This window comes from Topomyia yanbarensis, chromosome 2 (assembly GCF_030247195.1).
Source record: "Topomyia yanbarensis strain Yona2022 chromosome 2, ASM3024719v1, whole genome shotgun sequence".
Taxonomy (NCBI): domain Eukaryota; kingdom Metazoa; phylum Arthropoda; class Insecta; order Diptera; family Culicidae; genus Topomyia; species Topomyia yanbarensis.
The window spans coordinates 387829126-387850513 of NC_080671.1; the positions used below are offsets into that span (position 1 = coordinate 387829126).

Here is a 21388-nt window from a genome sequence, read left to right on the forward strand (position 1 = left end):
TGAGCATTGACACAAGGAATTCCCGAAGGGCCCGTTCATGTTTGTCAACATTCATGTAACACAAACCGAACAAAACAGCATGGAGTGAAATAAAATTTCATCTTCAAGGTATTTTAAAATATTCGAATGTGTTGATGTTTAATGCTAGATTTAAAATAAAAAATTGTATTCGTAATAGAATTATTCAAGATGGCTGCAGACTTCATTCCCATCGAAACCAAAGCATCTTTATTACTGAAGCGGAAAAATAAAGACGACTTCAGTGTTACCATCTTCGAACCCGGCAAAGCAAAGGCCAATAAACCGAAAATACCGAAACCAACGAACCGAGAGGATAGCTCCCACGGCAACGAGAGTGACCAAGACACTGGACGCGACATCGATGATATTTTTTCCGATGCCTATCAACGCAAACGGAAGCCACGCGAAGATCACCGGACGTTCGATATCAGCAGGGCACGAAAGGAGGTTATTAATTTTGGCATATCCGGTTTTGATAAGGAAACAAAACATACGGCAAAAGTGGCGTTGGCCATAAAGTTGGGTGCGAAACCACCAAAGAACACGTACCGTAACTACAAAGAGATTATCGAAGAACGAAAGCGCGAAAAGGAGGAAGGTGAACGGTCTAACCGGCGCCGGAAAGGGCAGAATTTTGGAGCAAGCAAGTCCTTCCAGCAACAGCAGCTGCGAACTCGCCAGAAATCGGCCAATCCTGGCTCGGTTACCAAGCACTACGGTGTTGTGAACCCCAAGATCGTGGATAGCAAGAGGAGGAAAATTAGGTAATAAATGTATGGAACAAGTTGAAATGTTTTACTCTTTGAAAAAAATTGGTTTGCATTCGAAACCCCCGGCTTACTTGTTAACGACTACTTCACGGAAGAACCAAGCCAAGGTATTTCGAAAAAAATAATTGTGAGGTCAATTTTATCATTTTGTATATTCTGATGTTAGCGTATAAGTTTTACCAACGAAACTGTGCTCTCGTAGCTCTATTCTTGGTCATGCCATAATATTCACTGTAACTCGGGCTTTTGCAAACATCTACTTTCTACTGTAGCGATCCCAGAAGCCATCAAATATCTATATAGCATAGTATGTTTCCAACATTATCGCGAATAAACTCAACCGCTTTGATTTGTAAAAGATCACCGATTCGTATCTTTTTGTCACCTACTGCACTTGTAATTTGCAAGCAGCAAGATCGTATTAGTAAGTCCTAAAGTTAACTTTAATTGATTGTATCTATAATATAGTACTATATACACTTATAATCACACCTCTGTGCTGGTTTGATTAGTTTTAATTTGTTTGATAACGCAAAATTTGAACAGAACGTTTGATCATTTCTGGTCTGAATTTGTATGATTTAAAAAAATATATAAAAAACGCATGCATCATTCCTCGGGTATCACATTTTTGTAACATATAACATATAAAGTTTAATAAGGTAAACAAAATAATTCAATGGAGGAAAAAGATTCATCAGATCACGAAGTAGTTCACGTTTCATGAATTCTTAGGTTTTGGATAGTCTGGAATTTCCATAGCTTCTTTTTAATTTTTGAAAACAGTCTTTATGATCTAAATATCACTATATATAATCATGATTCGAAAGTAGATAAACAAAAGTTCCTTGCTGGTTAGGTGTGGTAGCTCGGCAGACTTGGGATTCAGCAATGTTTCTGATTTAATAGTTTCATGTGTTCAAACGACGATTCATCATCTCGATTTCCTGCAATGCTGGAATTTTACACAAATGGAATAAAAGTTTGACGGAATGTATTCCGCAGACTTCACAAAAAACTCTGTGTATGCAAATAATACGCATCACAAAAAAGGTGCTTTGTGCGGGCGTGATCTGAACATGAACAGGTTATGAATACTGCTAATTGAAACTGACGTTTTCTAATGAACCTGAGGTTATTTTACTACACAATTGGGGCGGATTGAAAACTTTAAATGAATATTATATTAAGTGACGAAACGAAATTCCTCTCTTCTTAGTCAGAGGCAGTACGCGGGGACCAGGGAAAACAAACCTAAACTATAAATCCTTAGGTCATCGAGCCGTACCGCAGTGAACTCTCGCCTACTGTCGATGAGGACATGTCGTCTCCATCGTGGTTGGCGCCGCCCGACCCAAGGCGAAACCGGGGCAGCCTAATGGAGTCCCGCAAGCTGTCAAGCAGCCGCTGTTGGAATGTCTTATACTCCATATCGTCATCCAACGAGTTCGTGTCACCAAAGTTAAAATCGGCTACTTCCACGATGAAGCGTTCCCGATTTTGGATGTAGTAGGCTACACCGAACACCACCAGAATGACCGCCAGCAGACAAAATCCAATCGGGACCACGATTACCGATAATTGAGATTTTGGCTTATCTGTAAATCAGAACGAGAATCGTTATTCTGTTACTGTACTGGAAGAAAGCCATCCGGGAACTTACTCTCGTAAAATTGCAGCCCGACTTGGGTGATGTGTACAGAAACGCGATTCTTCAGGAAGATCACCAATGAACGCTGCTCGTTAGTAAAGAAGTAACGATGGAAGCGGAACTTACAGCGATCCATGTTGGTGAGCCAATCCTCGTGGCACGTTTCGTTGGCCGTGATGTTATGTTGACCTACGATTTTTTTGACATTTAATTAGTTTAGCGATAACAGATCCGGGTAACTTGAGGCTACCTAGATTGACATTATAGCAAAATTTGAAGGGCGGCGAACCGGAACACTGAAACTTTAGATCAACCATGTCACCCTGTTGAACCCACTGTGGTCCGGAGATGTTGAGGTTGGTGATGGGATCTAGAAGAGACACGGACAACAGATATAGTCAGAGATAGACCAGCATCATCTAATAAGTATTGTTTCCGAGGACACTTACTTTGTACAACTATGCGTCTCACAAAATGACCGTAGGTCTTTTTCGGATCTGGAGGAACCATCGAGCTGTTGCCGCACACAAATGGCTGCCGGGAGTCTTCGATGTTAAACTTGGGATCTGCCTTTTTAATAATGTGACTAACTACAACCTGGTCGTCCTCGACCTGATCCAGGAGATGATCTGGAATTCGTTCACCGTTTATTATATCTGAAAGTAAAGATTAGTTACTTCGATCTCTATTTGAGTTAATCTTTTAGTTTGAAAAAACATGAAATACAAAGTAAATTTGCCATTTTACATGCGATTCCGTTTTGTTATGAATAAATTATGACCTGAATAGTGATGCCACTGTAGCGGATTTGAAACTATTTTTTCTTTGAACCGTTGGATTCAAGCACAGAGAACAGACATATAAGCTAGAACAAACTTTCCTGAAAAACCTGTGTAAACATTTAAATGAAAATACGTTGAAAATCAACCTCGCATACAGGTTCGCATGCGTGAATCACCATTGTATCCAAGTTTGCACACATGTTCCATTGCGATTACTGGCCGACCGAAGCGCCGACCAGTGGCAAGTTGCTACTCGCTGTTGTCATTTTAAAGCGACAGTTTTATTTCTTACACAAGTTGAGAACTTTACTCGTATCACTGAGACCTGCCATGGTGATGGTGATTTTCAACGTATTTTCATTTAAATGTTTACACAGGTTTTTCAGGAAAGTTTGTTCTAGCTTATTGTCTGTTCTCTGTGCTTGTATATCAGTTCTCAGTGATTTAAGTAAAGCAAAAATATTTTTTTGATTATCATAGGTGCTTTCATTGCATTGCTCCGCATTGTTAAAAACCATTTGGCATACAATCCAAACAACAAACCTGTTTTCTACGATATATTTATTATGATATTGTTCATGTACTGTTCCCACAATGTGTTACGTTGTTTTTATGAGATTTAACCATAAGCCGCGTAAACGGGTGTTTGAGTCGTGTAACCTATGGGCGCATTATGAGTACTGTTTTGTCAAATTGTGAGTCGGAGCCGGCGAAGCAAAGGTAATGAGACTTGGAGAGCCTCCCCATACAACTACTAAGAGTGAGTGAACCGGAGGAGCCGTGGATAGGATGGTTTCTGTGTGCACTTACGATGGGTGTTTGATTCGAGTTGTGCTGGTTGTGTGGTGTAAATTCGGCAATGGACAACCTCCTGTGCACCCAATCCGAGTGGGGCGAAGAGTCCGTAAGGATTTGTATCGATCCTCGTAGGTTTTGGCCAGGAGTTATCAATAACATAGGCTGGGCGTGAACCCTGCGGAGCTATACATATTATTCTACCTGTCAGAGGTGCTTAATGGATTCGGTGCTTGTGAAAGTATCCTAAATACGTCCGGGGAGCCAAGCTCAAAAAGGAAATAAGAGCGCTAGCTGGATGGTTGGCCAGGATGTCACGGATGAAACTGGTGGAGGATGCAAAGGTTGGTGAACTCCAGGTAGTTCACCAGGAGCCTCGTTTGACATCTTCGGCACACCGGTGGATCGAAACTGGTGATTGTGTGTTCGTGGGTTACCTTCGTGTGAACAGCGTGCAATCGGGAGAAATCCCTCTGTCCAGCAGTCCTTTAACCTGCCGGAATTTAACAGTTTAGGGGATTCGTGTCCGCGGAAAGTACCATTTTGTGTAAACGGTTTCACGGTAAGTCTCCCGTGAGCTAGTAGTGTTTCCGGTGTTCCAACAAAGATCAGAAACCCAACAGATTGTCAGCGAATCGCAGTGGCTTTCGATAGTTTGTATATGCGGGTGACGAGATAAGCATGAAGGTCTTCATATGGCGAAGGTAAAATGGTGCTGGCGCTAGGTCTCCTCCAACCATTATCCAGCGGCTACGACGTGTTGTACTTAGTGATGAGCGCGCGTGCGACAGACGACTTGGAACATGTACGCTACTTCCGATGTACTACCAACTGGCCCCAGCGAAATCTGTGGATTAGATGGATAAATCCAGGGGCGCTATGTACTGGTCTTAGATGTAGGCTGGTTTCGACCTTTAGTTTAATAGCGTTGCAGACCTCGCCTATTTGGTTACCTGACCGGTTAGGACATAATTCGTGCGACGGTCAGCAGTTCCGTATCAAGCTAGCCCGGTCATATGTTATATAAGCCCAGATAGTTTGTTCCTACTTTTGGCTTCCTAAGGGCCGATTTCTTCACCCTCGCCTAACTTTTAAACCTTGTGAACCTGGACCAGTACGATTAAACCTGGCTTAAGCGTTAACCCTCCGGAAGTCGTGCAAATGGCTCACTGAACGAGCAGCCGCAGCTGCTCTAAGCTTGATTTGGCTAGATTTTCAGTGCAGCGTGCACTAGCGCGACTGCCGGACGGCTAAGCGAGGGTGAAGAGATGGGTTAACTTCTCTAGTCGTTGTAGTTGTCTAACCACGACACAGGGTTGGTGCCACATCATACGTTTTATATACAGGGCCGGAAAAATCAAGTAGGACTGAGTGATTAGCATTTTTATGTTCCCCAAGCAGTCTCTGAAACCGTTCCTATTTCTCTAGAGTGTATGTATCGTTCATTAGCGATGGGGTCGGAACACTGTTACTGGTTGTTTGCCTGTGAGTGTAGCGGCCGAGACCTTGTACACCGGAGTCGCGAATTGGCTTCTCTCCAACCCCGGCTCTCACTCGAAGGGGTGAGCGAGCGAGCGAGTTTTTTTTTATTTTGAGCGGAATGTTCCCATGCCGTGTTTGCTTTTGGAGATGAGGTTGAATCCATCGGGGCTTCCTCGGTGTTGTCGCTTGGCTTTGAAACGAAGTTTGCTTGTTTGCTGGGTAGATCCCAGTTAGACATGATATTTGTTCTGGTAGGGGTTTGTTGTATCTAATGAGGGTATCCAGGTCTAGCTGAGTGCTGTTAGAAGCCTGCGATTGAACTTAACTTTATAAGAAAGCGTATCGGCAGTGGCGGGATATGAATATTTTTTGTCCAACCCGCCAGGTACCGAGGTCAATTCGGTGATTCCGGTGGAGTAGGCCGTCCGGTTTGCTGGAACCCCGGCGCGACTGATGGTGTCTCGTCGCGGTCTGCTAAGTCTAGTTCCCGGCGGTGAATCTGACTGTACGCTGACGGAGAGCTCCTTGGCGAAAAGTTTTCCCGATACCAATTCTTTTTTGGTTTCTGTACCACAACTTCTTGAGCTCTTTGGCTTCGTGTCCTTTAAGCCCTTTAGTTCTCTTCTTGTGCCATTTAGCACTACTTCCTTGATGAGCCATTTAGCTACCCGACTTGTTCACAAACTGCTCGGTCTAATCCCAGACGATGGACATGGCCTACTCCGACAGAGTTCCCCGGCGAGAGTTCTCCCGAAGCTAAGCAGCTAGGTGCCGAGGTCAGTTCGGCGATTCCGGTAAAGCAAGGCGTCTGGTTCACTGCTGTCCCGATGACCCGCGACTGGTGGTATCTCGTCGCGGTCTACTCAATCTAGTCCCCAGCGTTGAATCTAGCTCACGCTGACAGAGTTCCCTAGCGAAATAAGTTCTCCCAATACCGATTCTTCATTGGTTTTCGCTATATATCTATCGGAATAACCGGTGGGGTGCATGCGGTCGATCTGGCCTGTCTGGATGGAGTGTGGCGTCAGAGCACATAGTACGGGCGTTTCGACGACCCGTACTATGTGCTCTGTTGCAGTCTACTCGACTAGTCCTCGGCGGTGGATCTAGCTTATTCCTGCGGAGAGTTGTCTGGAGGTGATTGCTCTCCCGAAACCGTTTGCTCGATGTACATCACGCCGTTTCCGCTGTAACACGGTAATGATCTACATCATAGCTCTGTTGACTGCGTTCCACGTCTTTACGTCTTTATGTCATTCTGTAGGCTGCATTATCCGGGTTATTGACCTGTCCTCCCGTTTTAAGTAGATCCCTGCACGTCGCTTCAAACCTCGGACATTCAAAGACCATATGCTCCGGTTTCCCTTCGACGTTCTCAAACTCTGGGCACAATGGTGACGTTGCGTATCCGGACCGATCAAGATACTTCCCGAAGCAGCCGTGGTCCGATAGGAGCTGTTTTAGGTGGAAAGTCATCTCATCGGGCTTTCTATTGACCCACGTCGACAGGTTTGATATAAGCCGGTAGGTCCACTTTCCTTTCTCCGTATTGTCCCATTCCTGCTGCCACGTCACCATCGAATCAATTTTCATCATTTTCCGCACGTTTCTGGTTTTTAATTGTAGCACTTGATATCCTCCACCAGGGTGAATCAGATGGGGATCATCTCGGCGATAACGCATACTGTCTTCGAAGACACTATTCTGTACCCAATCGCAACTCTAACTCGTGCCAGCCGGAATGTCCTGTTTAGCTTATCGCCTTTCCGCATGGCGCCGCACCCTAGGCAGAAACCTCATATCGCAGTATCGATGACGGGAGAAACACTAGATAACAGACCGAATTTTCGCAGGTGTAATCAACGTTGTTAAAGCTCAACCGGTCATCGATTATCACTCTCAATTGCTTCAGTGCACGCTTCGATGCAATCACGTGCCCTTCGACGGTGATCAGTATCCAATGAACCGCCTTGCAGTTGCTGACCAACAACACATCCGTCTTGTGGTGAGCTATTTGCAGCTTGACCCCGTTCATCCAGCTCTCGATGGCGTCTATTGTCTCCGTCATCGATACCTCCTTTTCTCCAAGTGTCTCACTCATCACCGTTAGTGACACGTCGTCCGCGAACGCAGGATTGTAATTTTCCCTGGTAGCTGCAGTGTTAGAGGGTTATATACAAACGCCCGCTGCGAGTCGCATTTACTTCTGCCTAAGATAAGCGTACTGAGCTACTCATTTAATAAACTGCACACCGTCTACTGCATGTCTTTAGTTTTCGTGGCATTGTAACTTAACAAGTCGTCACAGTCCTTCTTGTTAGATCAGTTGCATAAACGTACTTGATTCCGCTGTTCGCCGAAGTGACTGATCAGAGAGGTTCTTGTTAGGGACTTTCGTTTTCCACTTTAGCTTGCCGGTCGTACTTCTCCGTGCTGCAGCAGGGTTTCATTGGCCGATGCGGTAGCGAATCGTCTGGTGGTCGCTATGGGGATACTTCTCGCACACTCTCCAGTCTATGTTTGCCGTCAGCCAAGGACTACAGAATATGGCGGAATTTCTCTCAGTACCGATGTCCATTTCATGAACCAAAGGGCACCCAGTTTTGTCAGGACACCAGGAGCCATTTGACTCCTCGCTTCGCCGCGATCTACTCGTTGTACGCTGTACGGTAGACGAGCCGACCGGTAGGTGTCGAGGTCTAGGGATAAGATCAAAGTCGGATGGTTAATGTGCTAGTTACGATTGATCCCAAGAGCCACTAAACAAACGGAGAAGAGTTTCTGGTGACTAGGTTTCTGCTGACTAGGAAGCTGGATTAGAGGTTTGCACCGCCGTGCCGCGCCGCCGATTTCAGGAAAATAAAGGACTACTTCGATAAGGATCTTTTTATGGAAGCACTTCGTAGTAACGACTCCAATTCTGAGTGCCGATGAGCTGTCGGAAACAGTAGCGAGGGCATGTAATGTAACAATGCCTGCTGGATACTCTTGGTAAACTTCTGGACAGTCATCCTCAATAGGCTGACGAAGTACTATCGCAGAGGCAGTTCGGATTCCGGAAAAGGACGGTGGACGCTATCCGCATGGTCATCGAAACAAAGGAGATAGGGCATTCGCTACTGCGCCCGGGTGATGATAGACATAAGGAACGCGTTCAACTATTTGTCCACTGTTCTGAAAAGTTACTTTCAGAAACAAATACTGGTCTACGAAACGAGCATGGGTACAGGTCGATTAGGGCCACGGCGGTAGTACATCAGGGCTCCTTACTCGGTCGACCTCTCTGGAATATAATGTACAACGGAGTGTTAACACTGCAACTGATGAGGGGAGTTGAGATGATCGGCTTTCCAGATGACGTTGTCAACGGACGCTCAGTTCAATCGATGCGTGCGCTAATGCACCTGGGTGTGATAGTCGACGATCGGTTAAATTACATCAGCCATTTTGACTATGCATACGAGAAGGCTGCGAGGACATAACGCATTGGCAAGGAATGCCGAATTATGGAGGAGCAAGATGCAGCATTAGACGTCTCTTGGTGGGTGTCTCATCCTCAATACTGAGGTATAGCGTACCGGCCTGGGCTGCTGCGCAAAACTCAAAGCGGAACCAAACGAAGTTAACAAGAACATTTCGCCTAATGACTATTCGTGTCGCCAGTACGTACAGAACGATATCGTCGGAGGCGGGATGATTTCCATCTGCATCACTCTGGCTGAGAACGTGGAATTCTACACGAAATGCAAGGAGACTGGTCAGAACGGACCTTTTGGTTACGTGGTAGCAAGAGTGGGACAACGCGGAGAAAGGAAGGTAGATCCACCGACTCATCTGAAATGTGTCGATGTGGGTGCATAGGCGGCATGGCAAGCTGCACTTCTATTTAAAGCAGTTTTTGTCCGGGCACGGTTGCTTTCGGAAGTACTTGCATCGGTTTGGACAGGCTTCGTCTCTCCGTTACCTAGAGTGTGCGATCGTGCAAGAGACACCGGAATACGAGGTCATCGAATATCCTAAGTTCGCCCGGAGTCGACAATATCGCCGAAGAGATGTACCACGATTAGCATATCTGGCATTCGATCAACAGAATAGTGACGAGCTGCAGAAGAAGTGGCAAAGCAGCGCCGCCGACTCGACAGCCGCCGTGAAACAACAAACCGGCCCCGACACCATAGTTGAGTAGGCTAGATCCACCGCCATCGACTAGATCGAGTAGATTGGGGCGAAGCGGGGAGCCAAATGGCTCATGAAAACAAACATTGGTATCGGGATAAATCCACCGCCGTGGAATTCAAAGTGGGTAGATTCTAATTCGCTCACGAAACAGACATCGATACCGAGAGAAATTCCTCCGTTGGGAAACTCTTAGTCTGAGTAGGGTAGTTTCACCACCGGATAATATCCGAGTAGATCTCGATAAAGTTTGGAGCTAAATGGCTCAAAAATGCAGGTATCGGTGTCGGGAGAAATTCCTCCGTCGGGGAGCTTTCAGCGAGTAAATCGTGATAAGGTTGGGAGGTAAATGACTCACGGAAACAGGAGGTATATGGCTCAAGAAAATTAGCAGCTAAACGGCTCACTCAGACGAGAACTAAACGGTGACTTAATAGATGGAGACTCCTCTCATACAGTGCCAATAGACTACAGACCAGACTTTTAGGCCTTACTAAAAACAGACATTTTCCGAACTCGACTAACTAAGTCGAATGGTATTACTACAACTCGGCCCTCCGAGCATCGGTTAAACAGACGGTTTTTAGAGTGATTGCATAACCTTTCTTGCGCAAAAATGCAGTCCTGCTGAATCTTCTATTCTAGATGGACATATGTCACGTTGAAAACCAAATTTAGCAGAAAGTATACGCAGAATCCAGACACGCTCGTGATTCTAAGGCGCAAGCTAGCGAATTTCCATAAGTTCAACAACGTCCATTGAATTGACTGTCGGTATTCTTAGACAAACTAATGGCGTTTTCGTTTTTGACTTTGCACTACACCGGTGTAGTCGGTGCTACACTCATTCAAACTTGGGTGTAATCAGGCTATCTCTTTTTTTGCACAACACCGGTGTAGCACCAAGAAAAAACGAAAACGCCATAAGCTTCACTCGGATGACCAAAGCACCTATTGTGCTACTTGATGGACAAATAGCAATTCAGTTTCCGAGAAACCATCCCGCAGTCCATCCACTAGCGAAAAGCTTAGAAGGTTCTTTGTACCCAATGGGAAATCCCATGGTACGTACAAATATGCAATTACAGGCAGTACAGATCGAGTAAGGTGGAAGCTGGTGCTATTGATTCATCTCTCGATATTTCCTGTACACTGCCTGTGTGATAGCAAACATTTAGCCGCACGGGAAAATAGCAAAACCCTCGATGTAAACATTAGCTCAAATTTTTCTATAGCTGTCGGTATTCCAATTTCATGCAAACAACAACAAATTCATAGAGTACGTCTCGGCCTTCCGTTTCGACCGTTACAGTGCAGAAAAAAGTTATATGCACTTACTTTGAGTATCAACCATACCAAGCAGCACCGGACTGACGCTGGCAAGTACATCGCCAAAGGAGTCTGCTTGTCGCCGACGTCTCTTGTCGTTAGCATTCACCGGGTTGACAGAAGTTGTAGTAATAGCCGGTGTTGTAGTAGAGGTACTGGTTGTCGACAGGGTTGTTGTATCATTGGATGGTGCTAGGTATAGAAAAGAACAAATTAGACTAGCTTCATGAACGGTTAACTGCTTATGTCATACCGTTTGTTGTAGTCGTCGACGTAGTAGTTGATGGAGTAGTCGAACTCGTCGTAGTAGGCGGCGTTGTAGTAGTTGTTGTTGTAGTTGTAGTGGTTGTTGTAGTAGTTGTTGTAGTAGTAGTAGTCGTTGTTGGTTCTGGAAGCTGTACAAAAAATCTTTAAGTATTGCACTACAATTTTAATGATATGGTACAAAGTCCTTCTAAAATATGGTTCCAACAATATTATCGTTAGTGGTAAACCATAAACAGCATATAAAACGTAACAATATTAATGATGTGACCAGGTGTTGAAGGATTTGCCATACAGGTAATTTTCATGTTGACTATGCGAATGGTAATAGAAAAAAACTGCACCTTATCGAACGACGCCACCACCAGTGCCTCAATAGTGTACTCCTCATTTTCCTTTGTGAAATTGCTCAACCTGGTAAACTCATCCGATGGGCCTAGATATTGACAGTTGATGAACCAATAAGTTCGGACGTAGGTAGCCTTTGCTAGCACCAGTGCATCGCTTTCGGTTAACGTGACTGTTTGATTCAACACCAGTGAACTTGACACGTAATCCGTATCAACGACAGACTGATTCTGAGTTAGTCGCATCTGCCCGTTGAGAAGACCTGTTCAAAAACAAAAAAAAACGAATAAAGACAATTAAAGGCAAGATTCCATTTACTCACTTGTCAAGTTGAAATCAATGGTTTTGCGGGCCGCTTCAAAATAGGTGATGATATAGAACCGCCGATAGATAACAGTAGCCTGATAATTGCCTGCATTTACGTTGTTCCGGTATGTAATGGTCCAACTGCAGTTGGGCGTTCTGAGTTCACCCTAAGAAAAGAAATAGCAAAGGAAATAAATCCATAATATGAGAATGAGCTAATTTTGATTTTCCACGCTTGCAAACATTTTTTGCTTTTTCATTCGGAACTTTTTTTCATCTAGAAACAATGGTAATTTTGTTTACACTAGTCGAAGGTTTCCTATCAGTTTGTATTAATCGCTGGAACGTGTCGTTATGGGTAACCTTCCGGCACTCGTGCTAGTGCACTGCATGCACGTCGCTTTGAAAATTCAACGAAATCGTCTTTAAGCACTAGCTTAAGTGAGTGATTTACACAACCTCCGGAGAGTTAACAAAAAATGGCGAGCCATCTTAAGGACGTTCTTCTTTAACAATGATGGTTACAGCTAGTAAGTTTTTAATTTCTAAAACATACCTTTTGAGTGTTTGGTGGATTCAAATTGTCAGACCAAATGATTTCATATTGATCCTCCACTGGTTTTCCATCGGTCAACAGTACGGCATGAAACTCTACAGTTCCTCCCAGTACGACCGAGCCGGAGGTTGTCAAATTGATGCTATAAGTAGTTGCCGAAACTGTTTGTGGGGATAGTAAACAAAGTTGCCTTAAAAGTGTTAATTTAATTCTAAAACTCTGACTCACCCCGGTTGGTTGCTATCAGCAGCAACAAAGCGCTAATCAGCAGTAGCATTTCGGAAACTAACACTCCCATTTATTTTGCCTGCGTAATCACTTATCACACAAATTATGTTTTAATAATTTCTAATCACACCGCAGTTATGTTCCAATACTAATAAGAACACTGATTGGAAATAGTTCACATAGTAGTCAGAATACTATCGCACTGCAAAAAGTTTTCATCTATTACGTGCTTGAGCTGAAACCCTCAAGTTCTTATACGTTTTAGGTTCCTAACATTTCTTCAAACTCCTGATACTTTGAAAAAACTACTAATCACTGTCCTGAGTTTTAACGTTACCGTGAACCATTTCACTCCTTACTGGTGCACTCCTTGTTTTTCCTAAGCCTGCGTTTGGGGCAAAATTTCTATAGTAAATTTGATCATTATTATTCATCCAGCTACGTTCCAGCTTTATACGCGTTTGCTTCAGCGGCTACAAATTAAATGATAAATACACCTACCAGGCTATGGCTAAGCAGAAACTATAGTATAAAAATTTAATAATATTCCTTACAAAAACACACACCACCGATCATCGACTTGAAAGCGAAACGATTAAAAAAACTACTCGATGACTTTTGGATTCGACAGGGCCGCAGGACGTGACTTTAGACTTTTTTGCGTGTGATTTTTTTACACGATCAGATTAAACAAATCAAAACGGGTGAGTTTATGATTACACAGAAAAATTGGGTCATTAAGCTAGATATAAGATCTTTTTGGTTTTTCCAGGTCTTTTCGGAAGAGGGTTGACTTTAAAGACATGTTGTATGTTTTGGTACGTAAAATGATAAATCAAAACCATTTTATGAAATCGAATTAATAGAACCACATCTTTCTGCTGGGTTAACTGTTCAACTATTTGGTTACCTATCGCATTGTGTAATTTAAAATCAGTGCCGAGGGGAACGACACTCCGTGATTTGTTGATGAAATGAATATATCAACGCTTTTTCTTGAAAAGGGCGATACTAGCAGTGACACCATTCACAGAAAATCAATAGTGAATATTTCAAGGCTTGGTTTTCCTATTTAAGAACTATTGTGTTTTTTACATCCTAGATTGCATGATTCAGTGATCTAAACCCAAAACTGCATAAAGTATTTGAAATTATTAAATTAAAATTTGTTTTTGCTATTTAAATCGACAAAATATTAGTATCGCCCCTTTGGCGATTGTTTACTTTTTCGGTCCCACCTATCAGCATTGAAGTATCGCCCTTATGTTTTTTTACAATAACTACCGTATTACACCACCGATTTCGTCCGGGTTTTGTCAAGAGCGATCATTGTTACTATTTACAGCTGGTATCAGCTTGATTATCCAAAAAAAATTCGAAAAAAACAGTTTCGCCTCTAAACTACTATCAAAATAAGTATCGCCCTTCTTGTTTGCATGGAGCGTGGAGGGCGAAACTTTAAATAAACAAACAAAAATACAGTTTTGCCCGATGTATTTTTTGCTGTAGTTTAAGAAAGCAATATCGTAGAATCCAAATTTTTAGGTTAATTTGTTGCGTTTTAAAGCCCTCATTCGCATGTATGAAAAAAGCCTTATGTTTACATTTGTAAGTATCGCCCTTTTCACAAAAAAGCGTTGATATAATTTGAAATTCTGCTTGGATTCATAAAAATTGGCATAGGTTTGTTCGGAGTGAATTCGAACTTTTAACATTACTGGATAATGGTTTGGAATGGCCGAGGATGGTTCGAATAGAAATGTACAGTAACAAAACCATGATTTGAAAATGTGACAGTACAGTAATTTTACAATAATTTTCAGTAAATTATAGTGTTATGCTACAATACAAAAACAATCAACTTCACCGTTTCTACAGTACATTCCAATGTAAAATTGGCTTTTACAGTAAAAAAGGGGGTGGTTATGTATCTTAACATAGAAAAGATCGATTTTTTCCCTACATTTTTTTTCTCGAAAACAGTAAAATTTAATGTGAATTTACTATATCAGTTTTTTGATTAACAGTAAAATTGTTATTACATGAAATTTTATTGTAAACCAACTGCGAAAACTCTGCGTAGAACAATGTTGAAACAATAATAACTACAATATTTGTTTTATGATTGCTTATAGGGTAAATGCTATATTGTAAAATTCTATTCGGGACGTGGCTGCATGAAGAAAATTGCTCGAGATTCACGTTTTGACAGTTTCAGTGCTCGATGCAGAGATGCCAGGTACTTTTTTCAAATGTCTGCAATAATAATTTTAAAAGTCTGGGAAGAACAAAAAATGTCAGGAAAGCTAGTGTAACCAAAAGCTTTATACTCAAAAATCTGCAAATATCTGCAACCAAACTAAAAAATCTGCAAATATCTGCAACCAAACTAAAAAATCTGCAAATATCTGCGTCATCGAAAAAATCTGCAGTTTAAATGAAAAGTCCGCGAATTTGCAGACTTGTCTGCAAATCTGGCATCTCTGGCTCGATGGAATCGAAACAAAACATTACCAGAAGCATAACTGCAGGAACAAATGAAAACAAGAGCATAAATTTTGTTGCCAGAAAAATTGAAAGATTCGAAAATTGAGCATGCAGAGTTGCCAGTTCCATCAAATTGGTCGGAATTCGAACAAAATTGGAAAAGGCAACCAGATTCCTCCGGAAACATAACGAAGGACTCTGCAAGCAAAAAATAAAAAACGAACACAAGTAAAATTGGTAGGATAATATTCTCCAAAGGAAAGCCGATGGACCACGAATACGTCTTGGTCGTGATATAGTTCAACTCAACTCACAAATATCTGAAAATCATCCTTGACTTAGGGGTAGATAACTCTAAGAATGTATAACGAATCTGCATCAAATTAGAAAAAATGCATTTAATTTTTATTTCTCGACTAACACATGATTAGGTCCGTAAAACCAATGATGTCAAACCAAGAAAAAGAATGAAGTTTAGCATATCTTTTTTTATTCATTAATTAAAGTGATCTATTATAACTAACGAAAAAGTATCGCTATTTGGTAGATAAAACAGAGACAGCATCAGGTACATCAGTCGGTTCCGACAGCATGAAGTAACAAGTTACTTTACGCTTGTCCGGACATGCCGTAGACTCAGGTGATTCACATTTCTAATGCCAAAGATCTTGACTCCTACGGTAGCAGACAAAAAGTTAAGTCGCCGGTAAGCTCTAAGCTTGCATATATGATCCTTCCACGCTTTTCTAAACTTTCTCCGTTTAACTCCTTGCTCTCCCTTGAGTACTATGGCTCTTAATATTGAAAAATATACTTCACCTTCCAGTCCATTGCTAATTAAATGACGTAACAACTGTTGACAAAACAGAGACCATCCATAAATGACGTATATGGGGGAGGGGGGAGTTTTGTATTGTGTGATGATGTGTGACGACAAGGGGGGGGGGGGGGGGTAGGGGGTCATGTCATGCTACGTAACTTTCTTAAAGGGGAATAGGGGTTGACCTGATGTCACGACAATCTTACCCGTTTCATCTAACATCGTTTTTATTTTTAAATTTTTACCGTGATAAGGGGAGGGGGGTTACCGTAAAGCTACGTAATTACCAGGGGGTATTTATAGGTTTGTGACAAAATGCTACGATTGGGAAAAGGGGTATTAAAAATCACTCAGAAAATGCTACGTAATTCATGGATGATCCCTGTAACGACGAGGACAAAGAAGGATGGTTCACTTGATTTTCTTACCAGTTGAGTTAGCCACTTCTCCTGCCGTTGTTTCTTCCTGTTTTTCACTTTAAAGAATTTTCTCTTATTGGTGAGGATTCACTGTTTTAAACTTTGGAACTTAATTTATTCAGAAAATATTTACAAACGTTATCTTTAAGCTACACGTTGCCCGCGCGATTTATATATCGCTACGGGAAAATTTGTCCCTTTTAGTCCTTAAGTTTTTCCCTATTCTCCTGAGATACGGTGTAGATTTCCTATGGCCTTAGAAGGGCGCAATTCCTATTTGTTTACTTATACATTTGGCCCTGCCTCTTCAAGACTGACGTATTTAACCACAATACGGATTCTTGCTATTGAATCCTAGTCCAGTGATTTGCTGGTTGGACACTTTTTAACTGAACCGCTTTTTAGTTGGACCTCCGCTAGTTGGACCGTTGTCCAACTTAAAAGCATCTGAATGTCAAAATCTTATGTCAAATTTACTTTGACAATCAATCTGACAATTATTAGAGATGTGAATAGATGAAATTACACTACTAACGTCTCCTTTGGAGAGTTTTTGACATCTGTCAGTTGATCCAACTAACGTATCAAATTCGTTAGTTGGACAGAGGTGTGGCCCAACCAGCGAATCACAACTGTACAAATAAATTGCAAAAAGTGTTTTTCCTTCCAATAAATTCACATCCAGTTGCAAGTGGTTTTCCAAAATACAGTCCACATAAGTTGTTTGCGGTTTGTTTTGAGTGGTCCATCCAAGAGTTTTAGTTGTCAGCGGACATTTATAAACAGTGCCAGCCATCAACAGCAAGCTGCAAATTTCCCACATCAAGGGCCACCCCTAGGCCCAAACACGACTTTTGAGCCATGCGCCACCGAATCGTGCGTTGAGTTACGCGCCCATCTAGTTTGCATCAGAGCGAGTGAGAAAAATTTGGACGTTTCTTTTTGTTTCGATCGCACTCGTTTGTATCCTAGGTGCAGATCACTCTAAGAATGTACAACAAATTTGCATCAAATTGAAAAAAATGCATTTAATTTCCATTTTTGCATCAGCTTTACTCTGCCTCGCAGAAAAGTTTGTTTAACAAGCGTCCTACGCTGATCCACTTTGTTCGACGTTTTGTTAAATGTAGGGCTAGTTTTTCTGTAGGGTTTTGACGTCTTACACGCAACGCAAACAACATTGCACACAACGCAAAAACATTGCACGTAACGCAAAACACATTATGAATTTCTATTTTGATGGAAATGAATGCATTTAATTTCGCTGATTTTTAAAAATGCATCACAAGTGTTCTGCCACTAGTTTGTATCCCATATAGCAAGAACTCGACGAAATGCTAGATTATCTCGAGATAGACAATATGCTTCGAGCAAGAGCAAAAGTACCATTAGTTCTCTGATACTTGAAACCTCGTTCTTTCTGTTCCTTTCGAATGACCCATTCAGGGTGTTTCTTCGATTGTTTGTTCACGTTTCACACATTAGGTAGGTATCAATTTTTGCTTTAGCAAATAGACAAAACAATGCGCGGGTAAATTTGGTTACTTACCCTGCTATAGCAGCGGAGCGGTTTCTAACATCTGATCTGAGCAAGAGGATAACCCGCACTGGAATATATGATGTTAGTGCTTTTATAAAAATCTATCTTAAAATCATGATGCTCTTTTACTTTAACAGAAAATCTTTAACGCCAGTTGTTTCTATGTTTATTTTATTCTACGTATCATTACTAACGAGTCTTTAACTTAAGTGATTTAGCAAAAAAAAATGCATAAAAGTGTTACGAGATCATATGGTCGGTGTTAAGTCAGACCGGACTAAGTCGCAAAACATCAAAAAATGAGTTAATGATAGCATTGGATAAAGAATTTCTTCATCTACATTCCACTTTTACCAGATTTGAAATATGAAACAATAAACAAGAATTATGGCAAAAATTATTTTCCAATTATAATGTAAAGGATGCTGCGATTTAAACTTTAAACGCGTTTGTTCTCGAAATTAATGCACTGTCACTTAGTCCGGTCTGACTTAACACCGACCATATACTCTAGCATTTACAAATCTAGATATGAATAGTTTTACAATATTGCTGAACAACACATTCAATTCAACATTAGGGATCATCCATAAATGATGTAGCATTATATGTGGGAGGGGGGAGTTTTGCATTTTGTGATGATGTGTGACGACAGGGGGGTAGGGGGTCATGTCAGGCTACGTAGCTTTTTAAAAGGGGAATAACTAACATCGTTTTTCATTTTTTTTTTAAATTACGGAATCAGAGAGGGGGGAGAGTTTTCGTCAAGCTACGTAATTATCAGGGTGGGTATTTAGAGGTTTGTGACGAAATGCTACGATGGGGGAGGGAGGTGATAAAAATTACTCAAAAACTGCTACGTCATTTATGGATGGTCCCTTAACGACTATTGAAAGCTACAAGAAAACAATATGACTTGCACTAAACATTATGGTTATCTTTCCAAGATATTTTCCCATACACATTTGTCTTAAAAGGAAAACTTGCAGAACCATTCATTAATTTATTTAGTTCAACATCAATTTCATGATAACACTGAATCAACAATTTGCCTCCACAATTTTCGATTTGTAGCTGCAGCTCTCCAACATCGGTTACGCCCCTCTCTGCGCTCCTCGCCATCTTGTACCAACCGGATCATTAGCGAACACCATCTTTGCAGGATTATTGTCCGGCATTCTTGCAACATGCCCTACCCACCGTATCCTTCCAGCTTTGGCCACCTTTGGATACTGGGTTCGCCATAGAGTGCAGCGAGGTCGTGGTTCATCCTTCGCCGCTACACACCGTTCTCCTGCACACCGTCGAAGATCGTCCTTAGTACCTGTAGTAGATAAAAGTGTAGAGTAATTAAACATCAAAAATAGAATAGAAAAAATTATCAGCGTATTAACATAAATCTAGAATGGCTATTGGCGATTCTACGTTGAAACCGCTCACAGATAGCGCTGGAAGCAAAGTGTTGCTGATTTGATTCTGTTCTGTCATAGTGCATATATTTTCTGTAAACATTGGTAAAAAAATAACTTTTAAACACCAAATCACCGATCAATTTGTTGATAATTGTTTATGAAAATGATGGAAAACCATCATTTTATAAGATGATCAGTAAACATCTTGCGAAAAGGTTGTAAAACATAGTGGTTTCTAATATTATTCGCAGAGCTATATGTGTGCTGTTCCAAAATGTAATTTGTTGAGCATCGTAGCCGCCGCAACATCATTTCCAGTTCCTCCTAAGTTAAGCTAAACCTTCATGAGATGGTGTAAATTCATGCAACTCTCCGGATCACGCGAGGAAAGAATATATCTGGTTAATAGGAAAGTGTCAGCTTTGTATCATATACAGCCGATCCTTCTCTCTGATAGTCTTCACTGAATCTCCTACGTAGTCCAAAATATGAAGGAGTTTGACATTGGTAATGATTGGGTCTCGGTTTCAAGTTGGAACTTTATTTATGGAACGATTTTTGATAACCACAATAATACCCCGAATACATTTCGAAGAAATGTATGAGCCAAATAGGCTGTAATGTGCAAATGGCTGTAATTTCAGGATAATTGCAAATAAAACTAAATTTCTTACTCGTTTCATTCATATTTTGGCAGTTGTAAGCTTTTTCCGAGAAGATAATAAAGTTTTTGTTGTAAGCTACCACTCACTTGCGGGTGAAAAAAAGCAAACTGTATCACTTTACCAGTTCATGAGCTGAATCATAGGTGTCGCATGACTAATTTTGGTTTTGCCGCAAATCGCCAATACTTTGTTAGTAGTGTACTTGTTTGAGAGTATTGGTGAAAGAAAAAGTTCGGATCGGATACTGCATGCAATAAACATCTTGCTAGAGACGGCAGTACGATGACGAGAATTTATTTCCGAGTCTATTTGAGATGCGATTAATGAGAAGCGGAGAGCAGCTCTCATGAGTGTACGGAGAAGAGAAAGCGAGATAGAGAGAAAAAAGGGAAAGAAAGCAACAAAAAAAGAGAAAGAGCATGAGCATATGGTCGAGTGAGAATTCCGATGTACGAGCCACATATGCCTGTTACTAAGCTTTGCGGGATTGGTAACTCGAACAAACTTCGGGTGAGAGCGTAGCTTGGTCCGTGAGAACAAGCGAAGGTTCGCGGTCGCAGAGGTTGAACCCGAGCGGGGTTCTGTTGGCAAAAGTTGGAACGATCGGACGTATTTTCGTGTTGTGTTGTGGCTGAACAAACAGCGTCACGACAGTACCCATCGCTCGAAAACTCCTAGCGCTTGCAGGTCCTCCTCGAGCATGGTGTCGTGCCCGTAGAGAACCATTTAGCATTTTGTACATGGTGCATTTGGTGTGGGGGTGAATCTTTCTCGACCGCTGTTTCTTCTGGAGCCCATAGTAGGCCCGATTTCCACTGATGATGCGTCTTCGGCTTTCACGGCTCACGTTATTGTCAGCCGTTAATAAGGGTCCTAGGTAGACAAAATCCTCCACTACCTCGAAGGTATCCCCGTCGATCGTAACGCTGTTTTCTAGCCGGATCCAGTCGTTTTAGATTCCGCCTAACAGCATATACTTTGTTTTGGACGCATTTACCACCAGTCCGACCTTCGCTGCTTCGCGTTTCAGGCGGGTGTACATGTCTGTCACCGTTCCAAATGTTCGGGCGATAATGTCCATGTCGTTCGCGAAGCACACAAATTGGCCGGATTTCGTGAAGATCGTGCCGTGGCTGTTGAGCCCGGCTTGTCGCATCACACCTTCCAGAGCGATGTTGAATAGTAGACATGAGAGTCCATCACCTTGTCTCAGTCCCCGTCGAGATTCGAATGCACTGGAAAGTTCTCCCGTTGCAGAACCACATGACAACGATTACTATCATTGTGATTTCAAGCCAAATCATTTAGATATTTTTTTAACATTTCTGCGAAAGCAC

General features: G+C 42.0%; 2 protein-coding genes across 3 annotated transcripts; one reads left to right on the forward strand and one right to left on the reverse strand.

The window, feature by feature from the left end:
* On the forward strand, window positions 1-805 carry LOC131684739 (uncharacterized protein C1orf131). The gene is made up of 2 exons (XM_058967864.1): window positions 1-108; window positions 179-805. The coding sequence occupies exon 2, from the start codon at window positions 190-192 to the stop codon at window positions 787-789; it is 600 nt and encodes a 199-aa protein (XP_058823847.1). The 5' UTR covers window positions 1-108; window positions 179-189; the 3' UTR covers window positions 790-805.
* Window positions 806-928: 123 nt separating this feature from the next.
* On the reverse strand, window positions 929-13342 carry LOC131684738 (uncharacterized). 2 transcript variants are annotated; one of them, XM_058967863.1, is made up of 11 exons: window positions 13210-13342; window positions 12709-13113; window positions 12481-12641; window positions 11941-12091; window positions 11615-11880; window positions 11260-11401; window positions 11016-11198; window positions 2892-3098; window positions 2693-2812; window positions 2455-2631; window positions 929-2389 (listed from the first exon to the last, which is right to left on the reverse strand). In XM_058967863.1, the coding sequence occupies exons 2-11, from the start codon at window positions 12776-12778 to the stop codon at window positions 2061-2063; spliced, it is 1806 nt and encodes a 601-aa protein (XP_058823846.1). In that variant the 5' UTR covers window positions 12779-13113; window positions 13210-13342; the 3' UTR covers window positions 929-2060. The 2 variants fall into 2 exon arrangements, with proteins under 2 accessions (XP_058823846.1, XP_058823845.1); XM_058967862.1 differs by having other exon boundaries at window positions 12709-13318.
* Window positions 13343-21388: the final 8046 nt, after the last annotated feature.

Coding starts and splice junctions, on each gene's coding strand:
- LOC131684739 (XM_058967864.1), top strand. CDS start 190: ATGGCTGCAGACTTCATTCCCATCGAAACCAAAGCATCTTTATTACTG.
- LOC131684738 (XM_058967863.1), bottom strand. CDS start 12,778: ATGGGAGTGTTAGTTTCCGAAATGCTACTGCTGATTAGCGCTTTGTTG. Junction 2,813..2,891: donor GAGACGCATAGTTGTACAAA/GTAAGTGTCCTC, acceptor TGTCTCTTCTAG/ATCCCATCACCAACCTCAAC. Junction 2,390..2,454: donor CGGGCTGCAATTTTACGAGA/GTAAGTTCCCGG, acceptor TCTGATTTACAG/ATAAGCCAAAATCTCAATTA.